Source organism: Nomia melanderi, chromosome 3, assembly GCF_051020985.1.
Source record: "Nomia melanderi isolate GNS246 chromosome 3, iyNomMela1, whole genome shotgun sequence".
NCBI classification, from domain to species: domain Eukaryota; kingdom Metazoa; phylum Arthropoda; class Insecta; order Hymenoptera; family Halictidae; genus Nomia; species Nomia melanderi.
In genome coordinates this window covers 16,178,109-16,196,584 of record NC_135001.1, presented here as the reverse complement: position 1 = coordinate 16,196,584, position 18,476 = coordinate 16,178,109, and the positions used below count along the sequence as shown (strand labels likewise).

At 37.3% G+C, this 18,476-nt stretch overlaps 2 protein-coding genes across 2 annotated transcripts; both read right to left on the bottom strand.

The window, feature by feature from the left end:
* Window positions 1-7,181: 7,181 nt before the first annotated feature.
* On the bottom strand, window positions 7,182-8,423 carry LOC116429421 (E3 ubiquitin-protein ligase RNF181-like). The gene is made up of 2 exons (XM_031982357.2): window positions 7,906-8,423; window positions 7,182-7,819 (listed from the first exon to the last, which is right to left on the bottom strand). The coding sequence occupies exons 1-2, from the start codon at window positions 8,209-8,211 to the stop codon at window positions 7,685-7,687; spliced, it is 441 nt and encodes a 146-aa protein (XP_031838217.1). The 5' UTR covers window positions 8,212-8,423; the 3' UTR covers window positions 7,182-7,684.
* A 1,800-nt stretch (window positions 8,424-10,223) lies between these two features.
* LOC143174380 (acyl-CoA Delta12-desaturase-like) lies at window positions 10,224-14,781 on the bottom strand. The gene is made up of 7 exons (XM_076366034.1): window positions 14,612-14,781; window positions 14,273-14,529; window positions 13,810-13,940; window positions 13,410-13,615; window positions 11,276-11,458; window positions 10,820-11,050; window positions 10,224-10,465 (listed from the first exon to the last, which is right to left on the bottom strand). Exons 2-7 carry the CDS (start codon window positions 14,514-14,516, stop codon window positions 10,363-10,365), a joined length of 1,098 nt encoding a protein of 365 aa, XP_076222149.1. The 5' UTR covers window positions 14,517-14,529; window positions 14,612-14,781; the 3' UTR covers window positions 10,224-10,362.
* Window positions 14,782-18,476: the final 3,695 nt, after the last annotated feature.

Sequence of the window (18,476 nt, the reverse complement as noted above, 5' to 3'; positions counted from 1 at the left end):
TACTTCATTTGTTCGGCAAGGAAAGTTGGAGGAGTTGTATATCGCGAGAGGAACGTGCTAATTCGATCGGTTTTACTTGGCGCGTTAGTGAGAATTAGCTAGAGCGTGCAATATTTTCGATAGCGCGCAATCATTTGTTTTCACCTTCTCCCGAAGAAGAAAGAAGAGTAAGAAACGAATGACGATGATTTAGCGCGTTTTAAGCTTTCCGAGTCTTCGTTTCTTAGGAGACATGCATACATACACGCAACACAAACAGAAAGAGAGAGTGAGAGGGAGAAAGAAACAGAGAGAAGGAGTGGGGAGAGAAAGAGAGAGAGAGAGAGAGAGAGAGAGCGCGAATGAAAGAGAGTGAGAGAGAGAGAAAGAGAGTAAGAGAGAAAGAGAGGAAGAGAGAAAGAGGATAGCAGACAAACATGGACACGTACACACAGTTACGACTGCTGGCAGATTTTCCACTTTGTCGAGCAAATATTCGATCGACGATAATCGAGCATGACGTTTCACTCGCGTTCTCGGGTTCGCGACTCGTTTTTCGATCGGTAGATCACAATTCCGAGGACGATTTGACTGCATCCCGTGCTCGAGGCTAAAAAGAATGTAGAATTTTTTAACTGTACTAACGACTATAACCTAGCCTGTATATTTTTACATATTAAACATAGGGGAACGAATTAAGATTTGACGCAACAGGCGGCGCGAAGGCGAACCGAAATGAAAAGCTAAAAACAGTACACAGCGTGGAGAAAATAGGAGACAGGAACAATTGCAAACACGCGAGGCAGAACGTATTAACAGGCGAACTAGGTACGTCGCCGCACGTACCGCACACGTACACACGCGTATACCTCGATACAAAGATATAAAACCGAGTACACATAATGATACATACAGAAGAATAAGGAAACATTTATACACAGGTAACACGCATCCACGGGAAACGCGCACGCACGCTAATTGAAGATATCCTCCTTGCCTTCGGAGAAGGGATATAATAATTATACAGATCGTGAAGAAAGAAAGGGAAAAAAAAGAAATTGAAATCAGTTTTATTGTTGATTTCGGAGTGGTATACAATAAAAAAAAAAAAAAAACAAACAAACAAATTTTGTAATCGCCGGCCCCGGCCGTACTTTCGCGACAGGGGCCCGAGAAAACGTTGCGTAGTATAATCAAACACCCAGAATATACAATGCAAGTTTTTTCCTCGGCCGAAGCCACCGGACCTCGAGGTCTTCGGGATCGCCGTAAAAGTATAGAGGTATACACAATTTTCTTCCCGCGCGTGGAGCACGCGCGGCGAATTTTATGGTCCAGACGATATGATGCTTCGCGATTCCGAGAACTCGTCGATGTCCGTCTGTGTCTGACGGGCTCGAAAGGATTTGTAAATAAAGAAATAATTGCAGAAAGAGAGAGACAGAGAGAGAGAGAGAGAGAGAGAGAGAACGCGAGAGAGCAAGAGAGCGAGAGAGAGAAAGAGAGAACGCGAGAGAGAGAGAGAGAGAGAGAGAGAGAACGCGAGAGAGCGAGAGAGCGAGAGAGCGAGAGCGAGAGAGCGAGAGAGAGAGAGATGTAACACACACCGACACAGAGTGTGCATGCACGCCGGTGCACACGTAATGTCCTACATAGCGAAGTACTAAAAACTATAATAGTGCATGAAAATAATAAAAAAAAGAAAAAAACGTTTGTTGCACGTGTGGGAGACGTTTCTGCTGCGCCCTCTCCCTTTTCCCCTTGACAACGAATTCTCGCCCTCGACGCTGCGCCGCGATACGACGCGAAGCTTTTCTCGCGTGGACTTGTCTGGACGTAATTAACGAATCGACCGGACATTCGATAGTTGGTTCGTCGATTTCGTATTTATTACAATGATTCTGATGTTCTTCGATTTGCTTCGTTTTTTCCGTATTCAGTCTTTTGCGGAAGTTGCCGTGTGTACCTGTTTACACGATCGTGAATGGATGTTTGGACACTTGATGGAATTTACGTCGAGAGATTTAATTTGTTATTCTAATGCAACTGTGTTAGCCTTTTGAGTTTATTGTAGATTATAACGTACATTACTATCGATGATCTTGTGAAATTAGGGAATTATCAATTGGACTGTATCTTGAACTTAAAGTACGAAGTTTTTGTGAAGTTCTTTAGAGAAATGACAGTAGAATTGACATTAACGTACTTTTAATTGGGTTGATTGAAGTTTGTAAAGTATTACATTGTATTTGATACATATCCTCGGGTCTCCAATTCTTTGTACTACTTTTAGGAGAAAATGTTTTGTTGGGCAAATGAAATATCTTCTATTAAAATAAGTCATTTATGAAACGTAAAAGACGTTTTGATCAATGTTATGTTAATGGAACACTTAGATGGAACATTGATTTTAAAATGTAATTTCTTTCTTTTTGCTTAGTGCTGAATAAGAAGATTGTAAGATTACTTCATACATACATAACTTTTTGTAGTTATTGCATTCCAATTAACGAAAATATTATTTTATGTGCAATAAAGTGACAAGAACATTTATCATCTGTTGATTATTGTTGCGATAAGCATACGAATGATCCACTTTGTGCTACGAAATAGCATTGGATTAAAGAATTATCGAGCAAATAAATGAGAAAACAAGAAATCATTATAAGATACAGATGAGTACAAAAGAAGAGTTAACTCATAATATCTGAATATTTTTATTTTACTTTTATTTTTCAATTACGATATGTTTCACAATTTGAACGGTGCATAAGACAGTCATAGCGTGGCAACAATCGAAATAAACCTTGTTTTTCATCCATTTTTACATCCAGTTTTCACTTGCATTTATGCAAGTCGATATTGTTACGTTGGACAGATTCCACAATTTACTAAACATGATGCATTGCATTATACATTGTGATAAACATAATATTTATGTTCATGATTCAAGTGTCGAAATACTTACGAGCGATAATGTAAATATAATAATATGTTCTTATCCACGTGCAAATATATTTTCTAGCAATTCAAACATGGCAAACGCGTTCGAATTGATTCATTAATGGGATTGAAGTTACGATGGTCCATTGGCAAACACGCGAGAAAGATTTAGTTATAATTGAAATGATCGTGATACAGATACAATCTTCGTTCATGATTTGGTCACACCGGGATGTGCTTTTAAAGTTAAAAAAAGCGATAAAGGAAATTAGGCGGGTTCTATATTCGAAAGAGGCATAACTCTAAGGAAGTTAGAGGACAATTGAACGAAAAGTGATGGAGTAGCCGGGCGGAAATGAGTTTTCCGGGTACTGTAAAATTGACAAAAATTGAAAAAAAAAGCGGAGAAGCGTTACGCGAGTTACTTATTGTACGTACGACAGTATTAATCCTTGATAACGATACGATACGAAGGACTACATTAATGAGTTTGTCGCATCGTGAATCTATTATTGCGTATACTATTATGACAATTATTATTATTGACAATTGTTTGCCACTAGTACCATTATTATTATTACCTATTACTATCGTATTGTCGCTATTACTGACATTACTAATTATGCTTGTATCGAAAAAGAAAAGATTATTGTATCGAGAAGTGACTCGTGAGTCCACTGACGATCTCTGATGGCGTACGAAAAAGTGGCAGCTGTTTAGATACGTTGCACGTACGGATGAGGGGATTTGCGAGCGAAGCTAAAAGAATGGATAGCCGTCAAAAGCAACAAGGCCAAAAGAGAAACGGTGAAAAAAAAATAAAAGCAGCATAGATAAGAAGTAATTTATAACGATAGTATGGTAAGCGAGGGGGAGAGTTTTAGCATATCAACGCGATAAATTTTACGAAGGCATACGCGGTTATAGAAAATATTTCGATAATGTATATGTATTTAGACAGTGAGAGAGAGAAAAGGAGAGCAAAAGGACAGCAAGAGAGAGAGAGAGAGAGAGAGAGAAAAGGAGAGAGAGAGAGAGAGAGAGAGAGAGAGAGAGAAAGAGAGAAAGAGAGAAAGAGTGTGTGACAGAGAGAAAGAGTGTGTGAGAGAAAGAGAGAAAGAGTGTGTAAGAGAAAGAGAGAAAGAGTGTGTGAGAGAAAGAGAGAAAGAGTGTGTAAGAGAAAGAGAGAAAGAGTGTGTGAGAGAAAGAGAGAAAGAGTGTGTGATAGAAAGAGAAAGAGTGTGTGACAGAGAGAAAGAGTGTGTGAGAGAAAGAGAGAAAGAGAGAGAGAGAAAGAGTGAGAGAAAGAGAGAAAGAGAGAGAGAGAAAGAGTGAGAGAAAGAGAGAAAGAGAGAGAGAGAAAGAGTGCGAGGAGAATCGATCGAGAGGGTTGATACTATTACTGAGGCTTCGGGGACGAAAAGCGACACACCGTCGAAAATTATTGAGCGCTAATTACTCCTCGACGATTAGACAATTTCAAAACGAAAGAGATATCAAGACAGATCGTGAAGAAATAGAAAGAAAAGAGTGAAAAGTATAAAATCATTTATATCTCTTGACGTGGCATGTTGAAAACGGTTTAGGAAAAAAGAATGGGAAACAATGTCTCCGTAGCCACGGTGAGCAGCTTAATGAAATTTTAAAAACGAACGTGGAGGACGGTGGCGATCGCAGTGTTACGAATGTTGATAGTTTCGCGGCGGGATGCGAGGTCTCCACGGAAATAAAGTTATATCGAATCGCGATGCGATTAGTTAATTAATGGTTGACGCGCGCACGCGCACGCCGTCTCGAAAATTCGTTCCAGGTCGCGGAGAATTCACTCGTTTCTACTAGCGATAGAATTGTTATGTTATAGAAGTCTATGAACGAAATGAAAAATAAAAATGAAAACAGCGGAGGGCGAGAGAATGGAGGAACGAGAGGGAAAGGGAGAGAAGGATGACCGACACGTGGAGGGGGTTGAGCAACAGAAATTTCGGGTGGAAATTTTTGGGGAAACCGCACGAACGGAAAATATGCCAGTCTGGATTATTATTTTCATAAGGAACATGTAATATAAATATGTAATGTATATCAATATGACGAATTAACGACATCATCGCGATCATGGTCACGACGGTGGTTATATATTATTATTATTACTATTATTATGGTTATCGATTATGATTATTATGGGATGACGATTAATTATTATTATACCAAAGGAAACTAATGCATTGCATAAAATAAAAAAAAAGTAATTATACTTAACACTTATGTTAGAAAGCTAGATACATACATTCAAGCAAGCGAGAAAAAAAATATAAAATTAATCACACACACTGACACAGAGTCTGGTTGACACGGACTTACGTCGTACATTTATATATCAAGGTTAGAACACGGTGACGTGTGTGAGAAGCAGGAGGAAAGAAAGAAAGTAAGAGAAAACGATGAGGGAAGAGTGAACTTGAGAGTCTGAGAGAGAGCGGGCGAGAGAGTGAGCGAGCGAGAGAGAGAGAGAGAGAGAGAGAGAGAGAGAGAGAGAGAGAGAGAGAGAGAGAGGGAGAGAGTGAGAGTGAGAGAGAGAGGGAAGGAGAGAACAAGAAATCGAATGAGAGGAAGAACGAAAGAGAAAGAGTGAAAAAGAACTAGAATGAGAGGGAGAATGAAAGAGAAAGAGTGAAAAAGGACTAGAATGAGAGGGAGAATGACAGAGAAAATGAGAGAAAGAAATCGAACGAAAGGGAAAATGAAAGAGAAAAAGAGAGCAAGAAATCGAATGAAGAGGAGAACGAAAGGGAAAGAGAGAACAAGAAATCGAATGAGAGGGAGAATGAAAGAGAAAGAGACAACAAGAAATCGAATGAAAGGGTGAACAAAAGGGAAAGAGAGAGCAAGAAATCGAATGAAAGGGAGAACGAAAGGGACAGAGAGAACAAGAAATCGAATGAGAGGAAGAACAAATGGGAAAGAGAGAAAAACATCGAATGCGAGGGAGAACGAAAGAGAAGGAGAGAACAAGAAATCGAATGAAAGGGAGAACGAAAGGGCTAGAGAGAAAGAGACATCGAATGAGAGGGAGAACGACAGATACAAAGAGAAAGAGGGAAAGAATTTTTTAACGTACTTCGAGGGAACCTGCTTTTCGTTGAGGATCATGAAGAATAGTTTTGCGTGTGTCGATGAAAAGTTGCTTTCATTTTTTAATTGTTGACATGCAACACAGTTACATTCGATTCTCTCAAAGCATATCCGTGGATTTTCTTTGAATTGGATGAATTAATCAAGATTTTTCTTCGCAACAATTGATCTGTTCAACGCGAAACGAGAATCAGAGACAAGACGAAAATATGAAAAAATGAAAATTACGATATAAAAATTTCATGAATCGATCGACGAAGGAGGGTTCCTCGACGTTCGTATTTTCACGCCACAGACGTGTTCCCGTATTCGACAAGTAGTTCCCTGTTTCTTAATTTGTTCTCTTTATTTCCAATTATGTTAACAAACAAACAAAAATACGCCGAGCCGAAAAGTTCTCTGTACGACGTACCTTATCCCATTTGGAGCTCGCATACAGACTATACATATAATTAGCTATAACAGTCATGGCCATTAGCAGAGGAAATGTACCATTCAGATAGTTTATCATTAAAAAAAAAAAAGAACGGTAATCATGATAGGTATATTAACGACATTATTTATATTATTACGCATATTATAAAAATAATTCATAACAAATACTAATCCTAGGGTGAAGTATTTCGAGGAAAAGAAAAACGTTCGAGAATGTCGCGACCAGAACGGCGCGAAGGCGGCGGCGCGCCATTTCGTGCGAAATGGCGTCACCGGCAAAAAAAATATGAACAAACAAAGGAAATGAATGAACCGCCAATTACTTTAACTTCGACAGTACTATTATTTGTATATGCCGAACGATTATGCCGTTTTCAGCGCAACATATTTTGGCGATACTCTTTGGTGGTATAATTAATGGTGATCAATGTAAGGGGGAATGGGGGGATTGATAAATGATCAACCGAAAAAGGATGGGGATGGGAGAGAATGATGAAAGGAAAACAAACAAACGAACAAAATAAAAAGCAGAAGTTTCTATACTTTTTACGGAGATTGTTATAGATTAAGCGCACACTGATCAAGGCATTCGTCGCTCGGCAAAGCATAATAATATTATTAATATAAAATTTATAACAGAAATAAAATAAATGAAGTTAATAAATATGTACACTGTATAATAAACATTATTTCCTATTAATAAATCTAAGTCTTCTCATTTATCCTTCACAAATACATATGTAGTAGTTGAATTTATACGATAAGTTATTACTCTGAACGTCTGCGACACGCATTCACAGTGTTCTGGAATTTTAGATGTTATTTCATGCTATTATAAACAAAAGATACAGATGAAAGTGCATCACGCAAGTGACATGATATTTGTTTGTCTTATCACATTTTAAACAATTAAGCAATGTTTCAAAATTTATATATCAAGTATATTTTAACTGTTTGTCCATAAATGTATTCGTCTGTGCATATTATTACAAAAAAGCAATGAATACAATTGTGTTAGATAGATACATACTTTATGCGATACAAACATATGAAATAATATAGCAAAGTGATAATCAAGTGTACATTAATTCATTTCCGTATATTTTAAAACATTCTGAAACATTCATAATGTGATGTCGTGAAAATATTCATATAGAGAAATAAAACACTTCTTTTTGACATATAAATATGTATTTTTCTACATGAACATTGAATTATGCAAAGTTTCTAAATCCTTTTCCCTTTCTACCTCGCGTTTCTTTTCTTTTCTGTACAATTCGTAATCTTCATCGTCTGTAGGTAACTGATGCCGGCAGAGTGGACACGAGTTCGTCTGAAAGTAAGTGTGAAATCTCCTTTATCGATCAGATGTACAATTTGTTTATAAAATCGGTAACGATGACTAGCAAAAATTGATACCTTTTCTAACCATGGTATTATACACTCCTTATGAAAAACATGTTTACAGGGCATGCACTTTGCAGATATACCGTCTTCGAACTCTTTTAAACATACAGGACACTGTTTTGAATCGGCAGAACTTATTTCAATCTCTTTCAAGTTTTCTATTGCAGATTTTGAAGCTGGTGGTGGTAGCCTCGTAGTTTGACCCAACAAATCCCACATACCGAAATCTCGTAGAAGCCTTGCCATGTGTATTAAATGATTTGGAGCCTCACCATCTTCTAACGGTGTCCAACCCATTTCATCGAAGTAGTCGGACATTTTTTAATAGAAAAATTTTGACTATCTAACTACACACTTTTATATAATATCATACGATCACTGCTTGTATTTTGTAACTTTAAAAACTGTGAAACGAATTGAACGAGAAAATTTTACACTGTATTTTTCACTGTATATACGTCCTGTCACTGTTAATGTTTGATACTAGACTAAAAGCAGTTGTTCACCAAGCTTAGGGAAATAATGCACTAGATGGCTGCACTAAAGCAAAATGGCGCCAGTGAATGGTCGCGGAATATTTATGAACTTTCTTGAAGTTGATATAGAAACAAACTACGTTACTGATTATAGGTATCCTAAGTCAAAAATACGTACGTTACTGACATTAACACAGCCGGCCGATGGTTCAAAAAAGAAAAGTGGCAAGAGGTTTCAATCGCTTGGTCGACGTCAATTCGTGGATCGGCAGTAACAAAGTAGTGACGAAACTTACCGGCTGGAATCTTGTCAGCACTGTACTTCCTAAAACCTGACAAATCTAATTGTATTGAAATTTTGTATACGGGTCCCTTTTAGATAGAAACAATGTTTGCAAGAGGGATGTTTGATGATGCAAAGGTTGAGATAAAAAATATTGCAAGAAAGTGTTTTACCATTTTTGTGTCACTTACTGTAAGTTTTAAAGCTTTTATGTCCAGATTGGTCTAATATTATTCTGATGGATTTATCTTGGACAGAACAAATGTTTACGAGAGGGATTCTTGGTAATTCTAGAGTTAAAACATAGAATTTTATAAAAAAGCGTTTCACCATTGAAACGCTTTGTTTTGTGTTTTAAAATTCTTTATTTCTGAATGTTACGCTGTCGTAACACACGGAAGGGTTCCCGTGTAAATGATTGGGTTCTTGTCTCTATCGGAGAATGACACATGGCGAGTTATTAGTGTAAATGAAACGAATTGTGTATTCGTTGTGTCACGATTTATCGCGTGAATTTTAATTCTGTTCGGGGTCGTAAATCCCGAAGTAACCTTTCGGTACGCGACTCTTCTAGATACTTATCCGCCAAATTAATATTAGACAATTAGATCGATTGCGTTAAATCCCGACTGATGGACTGTAGTTCCCGAAATTTAAATTCACGTTGTCCCGAACGATGGACTCGTGATTATTAGGAGCGTATGAATATGAGTCTCGTATGAGTGACTCGATTGAACCTCGTAGGTGTTTTTATACAACACCCTCAGGTCGCATCGAGTGCGCTGATTGGAAAGTCGAAAATACCCAACCAGCGCATAACTCAAGAAATTGGTGGCGTCTTGGACGACGCGTCAATGACCACGTGCGGGGGATCCTCGAAGATTTACTGATGCCTTGAAAATTTTTTCCAGGCTGACTCTTGTCTGGCAGAACCGTTAAGAACGAGATTCGAGTTGACCCTTAGAAAATTCCCGGTTTACGATATGGTCGGTTGTCTGTACCAACGAAGTAAAAATTCCAAAACTATTGTCTGGACACGCGCGGAGTGACTAAATGATTTTACCATGATTTAGGGTGAAATTGCCACTTGTAACAGAAAAATAAACTGAATTTGAAAAAAGTTAATACCGAAAATAATTTTGTTGGCACATCCATGTCGTAAACGAACTTTGGAAGATTTTCGCCGTTTTGTTTCGCATCGGACGGAACAGTAAAAGAAACACTTTATTATAACTAGACAGATTCTGAGGACTTTCGTACAAAATTCTATTTCGCAATGTTTGTGACACAGAAACTTTTTTTATTTTTAAAGAAGTTTTTATACACGGCAGGTATACTCGAACCGTTATGACCAGGTCACGTGAACTCAGATGGATGGCAGGAGGCCGATAATGGCCTGCAGAATCATGTCCAATGTTGATGCGATTAGTATTTAAGATGATTCTAAGGCCTGGTTAGAAGAGTGCAGTTTCGTGACTAGAGAGGAGCGGGACAGAGTGGACTAGCGTGGAACAGTGTAGTTTGAGAGTCTAGAGCAGTGGATCAAAATAGACCAGCGTGGAACAGGGTAGTATTGCGTAGAATAGATTAAGATACATAATTTAATTTAATTCTAGTCAGTTATAGTCCATTTAAATAAAAATAAGTACACCTGTACTTGTTCCCTCCAAAAACCTGCCAATCCTACATGTCTGAATGTTCTGGTGATATTTATGGATTCCGATTCATTGTTCGGTCCTGTGTAATCTTTGCGTTCTTGATTTGTCCCATCGCTATGTCCACGTCTCCAGATACACAGTTCATATTGTCATATCTATAGAAACGGAGGAATTTATTTAAGTTGAAATGTCATTTGTATTTCAGGACAGATTTGTGGAAATAAAAAAAAGAAAATTCACACGATAAAGTCGCAGCTAAAAACTAAACTTACTATACTATACTATATCCCTACAAGCGATAAAAATTCTAAGGAAAAGTTATTTATTCATTTTTCGTCGCATGAGACACCGTGTATGAGGGTTTTAACAAACGCCGAAATCAAGTCTTCGGAATGTGACAGTAAAGTTTGGTGTATTTACAAACGACTAACAGAATAAAAAGTATAAACATATCGTGGGCAAACTACAAAAAAACTACCTTCGTAAATAACTATAAATAAAATACTTACTTCGACCCATCACCGCTTTTAATGGCACGTTTCTTCACAAGGTCGGTGGGCACGGTTTTCATGTTGTACGCTAAACCTAATCTACCACACAAATCAATGAAAGTCGCAGTGAAATTGTGATTTCCGAATTCACCGGTTTTGTAGTCCCAAGGGAATACGTGATGATAATTGTGCCAGCCCTCACCAAGGCTGAGGAAGGCGACAATACGGCCGTCGGTTGGGGTTATAGCACTAAAAATTTAAACACAAACTGACAGATCCACTTATCGCTTTAATAATAATTTAATAAGCCAGGGTACGTAAATACGAGATGAGATAAGATACTTCGAACAAAAGTAACCACGAAAAGGATGCAAGACAAGCATTGTTTAGTAATATGCAACCTTTTGTTAGTTCAAGTTTAATAAAACCCAAAATACGTACTCAATATCTATAATAACAAAATGTATTATTCACCTGTCGTAGGGCTTCATACCCCACATATGAGCGGCCGAGTTCACTAACCATGTGACGTTCAAGGAATATATTAACCTGGTCAAATTAGAGTACCAAGCCTTCCACGGGTCCTCACCCCAAAAATGAACTGGTATCCATGTGGGGAGGACGAAGCAACAAAGTATTACGAAAATCTTGTACCATCTATCAAAATCAAAATAGAAAGATTCTGAATACGTAAGAATAAGCAACTTATCGATAGAGATACTGAACTGAATAAATAAATGCAATTCGTTAAACATTATACTTATAAAATATTATATAATTGTAATTCTTAAACTTCATAAATGATAAAGTAGCTGTCTCTGGTCGATATACAGTAACACTCTGATCAAAATTAGCCCAATTAACGCTAATTTGATATTAGAGGGCCATTTTTTAATTTTAAAAAAGTTCCAAATATTAGACGAGTTTTCATTGAATTTTGTCATCGAAATTGGTGACTACATTCTTCTATTATTAATTTCTTCATTCCCATTCGTTTGGATCTTCAACCCGGGTCAGTATGTGTTAGCAGAATTCAGAAAAATAACAATACCTATAGTTTGGATACATTAAAATTGCTAATTAGTATGCATTTGAAAATGAATTTATTTTTGACACATTCTTTGGAATTAAATATTTAATACGCCAATAATTTTCAACTGCAAACAAATGAATAGCTATTAGGCACGATAAGCAATAAAATACAGTTAGTCGTTTTAATATTCGGACCCTATGGTTTTTGCGAAATTAAAGCTTTGCATACTTACTTGAAATGTGGTTATAGAATTTTCTGACCCGTAATGGGTTAAAGCACATTTTCTATCTTACAAATACGTAAAATTAATTACTTTACTTCTTATTGTTTTCCACATGATAAATCTTAAACGAAATGAGACCCTATATTGGTGTCGAAAAAGTATTTGGACACTTAACACTACATAACGTTTTCTGATATTTAGAAATACATAAGAACAAAATTAAAATAACTTTAATATTTCATTTGTCGGACATCCCTTTTGTTTAACAACATATTGCAAACATCTCGACATATTTGAAATTATTTTACTTAAATAATTTTAAGTAATGCGTCTCGACTCTTCCGTCAGTCGTACTTTGAATTCTTCGTTTGCCTTTATAGGCGTTGTCCTAATATTAGGATCCAAGAAGTCACACAAATTAGATTTAAATCCGGTGACTGTGGTGAAGGGTGTAGCACTTTCGAACAATACAATAAATAGTCCTGAATTATTCTCGATTTGTGTTTCTGATCGTTATCCTGTCAGAACATAAAACTGTCGTGTATACCCATATTGGTTGCACTTCTTAACAAATTTTGCTTTAATAAGTCCAAATATTTGTTCTTTTCCGTAACACCCTCAATAAAAACTAACTCTCCAACTGCAGCAGTTAAAATACAATCCCATACCATCAGGCCTACGACACCGTGTTTCACCGTCGCTATCTTATTATTTAGTTTCATCATTCCACCATGATTGTGTTTTAGAAATAAATACTTTAGCGAATGTCATACAGTTCTTCCGAATGTTCTCGTTTATGTATGGTTTTTTAGCACCGTTTAATACATTGTGAACTGTATTCACGTGCATTGTCTTTCCAGTTTCTGTAGTTCATGTAGGGACAATTCATTCTGGATTGATCTTTATTTTTCGAACAATTGCACGCTTATCACGATTCTCAAGGGGACGTGAATGTCCCTGTCGAGGAATAGATTCAATGCGATCTGCGTGTTTATATCTTCTTACAATATCCGCGACGGTACTATTACTTAATTTTAACAACTTTCCAATTTCTCGGAATGATTTTCCTTTTTCGCGGTGCAATATAGCAAGTTGCGGATTGGTAAATGAGGTATTTTTACGTTTGCGAAACATTTTCAGAAATGCGTGTAGAAACAATGAAATCTATTATGAAAATGACTATCAAGCAATAACCGACCTGCCGCACGCTCTTGGCGTTTACCTTATTATATAATGTGTGGGTTCGTGGTACGTTAAGATGATCTCACCTACCACTGTTTTTTCCCTGACACTTTAGCTTTTGAGACGTGTATTGTCTTTTCTCCATTGGGTAGTATGCATACACTACTTACTTTCTTTGCCAAACCACGATAGGATCCTGTTTCAAGTCGTCCAGCTGAATGGTAGAACTTTTCTTAATTACGTCAGGGTGTGGGCGAAGCAATATCCAACCTACGTGCGAGAAGAAGAATCCTCGTTTTATGTTGTATGGATCAGCGTCCGTGTCAGTGAATTTGTGATGCAGTCTATGTTCCTTGGTCCAATGGTAGATAGTGCGCTACGATCAGCGTCAAGACATATTGATCATCGTTGCGTATGTCTTTTAATCAGTTTTCAATGAAGTTTTTCATGTTATTTCCGAACAATTCCGCGGTTTTCCATTAAGACATTCATAAGAAAGAACATTATTACTGACAGGAGGATTTATTACTTTCGAAATGTCGCAGAAAAAGGATAGAGGTCAGAACTTACTTGGAAGGAGAGCGTTTGGCCCACCATCAGGAAAAGTCGGAGCGGCCATTTTGCTTCGTAAGTACGATGAGACCATAATCTATGACTACCGGCTGTAATTCCTAACCCTGACATAATTCCCATCAAGAACGCTGAAAAATATATTGAGTTCTCATGAATTATTTTGTAAAACGTGATGGTACATAGAGTAGACCGAAGCGAATCGAATCACAGGGGTAATTGAATGAAAAGAAGAGTCCAGTCTAAATACATTTGTCATACTGCAAATTATATTTCTCACTTCTTGTTGTTTATGTACAAAAGAAAGATTTCAAAATTCTTGTTCACTTTTTATTAGTAATATTTCAGGGTTTTTATTCGTTTATTGTCCTAAAGATGGCGACTTGATTCTCCTCGATTTAGGCCACTGAGACATTGAAGAGTTCGGTGCTATTCTTCTATCAAAGCAGAAAAATCAACTTACACCATAGAATCGTGTAGAACATTGTTGATGTAAACGAAAGGTATATCCCGTAAATCCCTGCAATGTGGACATAAGATAAGAATATTACATGAATCCAAACGATATCCCATTTGTATTCTGGCACTTTCCGAACTGTTAATTGTTGCTCATTTGGGTTTACAGTGACACATTTCTTCTCGTGAACATTCTTCTCCGAATGTTGTAAATGGAATGTCTTCACCATATGAAGTGGGTGCCATTCCATTGCAATGAGGGAACTTTTCGAAAGTTAAAAACATATTATTTATATAGTGTACTGATTTTTCATCTTGGAGTGTAGATAATAATTTCAACACTTACTTGACTGCGCGGATTGGTCTTAACAGATGGAGAATATTGTTAATCGAAGACACTCCGATCTTTATACTTTAAGCACTGATGGATAAATGGCAGGACATGTTCCGAAGTGGTTCTAATATAGTGTAACAGGTAGAAGCGAAAATACTAACTCACCGCCGTTTGAATGGAAAGGAAATCTAACGTCAATGTTTGTTACACCTCACTCCGCCACATTCTGTTCCGTCTGTTTAACTCTATATACCACGTATCAAGGTAACGCTGAGACAGCGCTTCGAGGGAGAAAACATCGCAGAATTGATTTTACATAATTTCATACAACAAAGACTTAATAAAAAATTAGATGAAGGGTCGCATAGGTGTTACTTGTTTTCAACAATCCTTACAGCTTTTCCTTCATATTTAAGGGATCTAACTTAGAGTGAGCGAAAAATACTTTAGAAAAAACTGCAGCGATCTGTTGGCGATGTAAGACTTTCACAGAGCTGCAGTCCCTAAGGTTTGGAAAAGAGGATATTTTTATCGGATGCACAAATTTGATATCCATCATTCCCACAAGGGATGTAGTGGAATGGTAGAAAAAAAGTGAAGTTTTCCAGATACATAACTTTGATGCGTAGACATCTGTGAAAGGGATATTGTGTAGGACTAAAGAAAAAGGCGAAAGTTTGGAATGTGACTTCGAAGGGACTATATAACTTTGGTCAGTCTCTGAGCGAATTGAAGAAGAGGCGCACAAGGATTTTTTCTAACTACTATGCGAATAACAAGCACGCGACAATACTGAGTCACCATATGCATATATTTATTGGTCGAGCATCGTGTATGATCATTTGCCTTAGTTACTGTAGACTTTTAAGCCAGAGGTCATAGTTGCTTTCCCTGAAGTACATCCGTGTGCAGTAGTATACAATTGCTCACGCTCAGGTTTCTTTAATTATGCAATCGTTCTCTTGACTGATTAACCCTTTGACTGCTGTGGACTCTTATATGCATTAGCGGAAGCTATCGGTATGGACTATGAGCGCATATATGTATTTAGCAATATTTTTAGTTTCGCACGTGCCCCGATGACAATTATAATAATTAATATGCGTGTTTCCTAGTATTATTCAATTTAGTGAAACTGATGAACGACAATTACAATTTCATTGCAACTCAATTAATTGTATGGATTAACATGATTCATCGATTTTCAGATGAGCAAATCAATTATCCGTCTATATTTAACGTTTCTGCTGGAAGTATTTAGCACGATACCAAAAAGAGTTCTGTTTTTTTGAATTCTTTTTTGGAAATTTCAAGTCATCTTGTTTTTTAAACGGAATGACCTACTTTTTTACCATTGATCGGTACAGTATCAAAGTCTGAATACAAAATTGTTGACCCACATATGTCCTAAACTTGATAGTTAATGGGATGTTAGCAATAATTCGATTCGCGTAATGTTAATGTCTCCCAGTGTCCATTCGCGAAGATGGCAATGTTTATCTGATAATATTTATCAATATGTCACGTTCTCTTACTTTGTGCTATCGTCCACGATTTCCACAGTTCAGTATCATTGCATTACTGAAGGAAACAATAATGAAATTATATATAATGTGAAATTAATATACAGGGTGTAACTAAATTATTGTGCACAAATGATAGGGCCTATACAACTTACTAAACATGGTAAAAAAACTCCAGTGAATATGGGTCCAAAAATCAATAGTTTTCCAGATTAAAAATAGGTTTAGTTCCAAAAATAATATATGGGGATCGAATCAAGAACACCGAATTATCTTGAAAAGTATCAGTGATATAAACAAATGTGTCAATCAAAAGTTGCAGAGTATGAAATGCTACATGTCGCGGTGGGAAGAATTTGACCGGGAGGTGACTTTGAAACGACCTGCAAAGGTCACGCCACAATTCTTAAATAGAACGTCATATTTTCTATTCCATATTTTTAAAGCCGACATTCAGACGTTTCCAAACCATAAGCAGGAAATTCTTCTTGCAAGCCATTATAAAAACATCGGTTTTCGGTTGAGTAACCGTGACGCTTCAATTTCGACAAATTTTCGCAGTGACGCAACATTGAAATACGCTGCAGCGAGTGGAACGTCTATATCTCCAATAAGAATGCGTGGGAGAGTAAAAGAAGATAGCGAGTACGATGACTGTATTGCGAGCTGTAAGAACCACGGTCCGACCGATAAACAATGTCATTCTTATTTTCAGATGAAAACGCATGTAACAAACAAGGACTGTGGTTATTGCGATCTTTTACGCTTCCATGACAGTCACACTGTCCGTCAGTCACCAGCACTAACTGGATGAATCGACAACTTTGAATGCTGGTATCTTGGCAACGGGTAACACGATAAATTTCATGTTTTTCATTTGAAAACGGCTGAATGTCGGCTTCAAAAATATGGAATAGAAAATGTGGGTTTCTATTTGAGAATTGTGAAGTGACCTCACGGTCGAATACCTTCCACTGTGACATGTACTATTTCATACTCTGTAACTTTTGTTTGATAAGTTTGTTGTACATGAAGTTGGGTAGAAAGTGGGGATTGTATATTTACTGAGAAATAGAGCATTGCATCTTGTTTCGACTGACAAAGAGTGTCACACCCATGATGCTGGAAGAGCTCTGTCTGTCTCACTTTTTCTTACGCTCTTATTTATTTATTATCTTCTTATTACACTCATTCACCGACTTTGTCAAACTGCTCGAGGAGCCCGTATCACATTGTTCCTACAGTTCCTGAGAGACGTGAAAGATATCGTCTGTGAACAGTTTATTCTCTTGTTGTTTATTTAATCTTCTTTAAAATTTTAATATAACATAAACTGTATTTAACAGTCACTGAAAAACAGAACGGCGAGCCGAGCGGAACGGAGCTGACCCGAGCAGATATACCTGGAGTAGGCAAGTCTTATGACTTTTCGGATTGGTCAGTTGCATTTTCGGGTGCAGGACAATTGTGTTTTGTCATTGGTAGAAGGTGCGTCTACTTTGCGTCTTAGAGTAGGAAATTGTCAAAAATCTAGGTTCGCTTCGTCTCGTCGTGACTTATAGCGACACCTGGCCCTCGATTTACGCGAAAATCCGTTCTACATGGGTTCGCTTTACGCGAATGAAAATCGCTTAAATAGAGCCTGTCGGTACAAGAGAAAACAAAATATTGAAGAGAAAAGCTGCCATAAGTTTTAGAAATACATATTTATTTCACATAGCTCAAAAAAGAAATAATAATAATAATATTTTAGAAAACAAAAGGATACTTTAGTCGCTATTACTAAATTCAGAAAGCGTAAATTGAGTTCGCGCGTAAACACTACAGCGTAAAAAGTGTTCCAATTTACCACGTAGGAAAGAGGCTAGCGTGGAAAAAGTACGCGTAAATTAAGGGTCGGGAGTATTACCTGCTGTTTATCGTTAGGGTTTTTTACGGTTGCAGCTTGTCGCTGAATCACAGGTGGCATCAAAATGTTTCATAATGATCATCATAATAATTAGTACGGTTTTAGTGAGCTTGTGCACCTGGTCCGTAATTATGGGATTATCCTAAGTCGCTTCGCTGTCGATTAGTTTATGATTCAGGACGAGTAAGTTGAACTTAATAAAGAAACCTTTTTTATTTATAAAGAAGTTATTATATACAGCAGGTATACTCGAACCGTTATGACCAGGCCATGTGAACTCAAATGGTTGGCAGGCGGTTGATTATGGCCTGCAGAATCATGTCCCGTGTTGATGGGATTAGTATTTAAGATGATCCTAAGGGCTTTTTAGGAGAGTGTAGTTTCGTGACATGACAGGAGCGGGACAGAGTGCACTAACGTGCAACAGTGTGGCTTGAGAGTCTAG

Bases quoted from the DNA above. Each gene is read 5' to 3' on its own strand.
- LOC116429421 (XM_031982357.2), bottom strand. From the start codon at position 8,211: ATGTCCGACTACTTCGATGAAATGGGTTGGACACCGTTAGAAGATGGT. The intron at 7,820-7,905 runs GTATCAATTTTT...ACTTACTTTCAG, and splicing joins TAATACCATGGTTAGAAAAG to ACGAACTCGTGTCCACTCTG.
- LOC143174380 (XM_076366034.1), bottom strand. From the start codon at position 14,516: ATGGAATGGCACCCACTTCATATGGTGAAGACATTCCATTTACAACAT. The intron at 13,941-14,272 runs GTAAGTTGATTT...TATATTTTTCAG, and splicing joins GTTCTACACGATTCTATGGT to CGTTCTTGATGGGAATTATG. The intron at 11,459-13,409 runs GTAAGTAGTGTA...TGATTTTGATAG, and splicing joins ATCGTGGTTTGGCAAAGAAA to ATGGTACAAGATTTTCGTAA.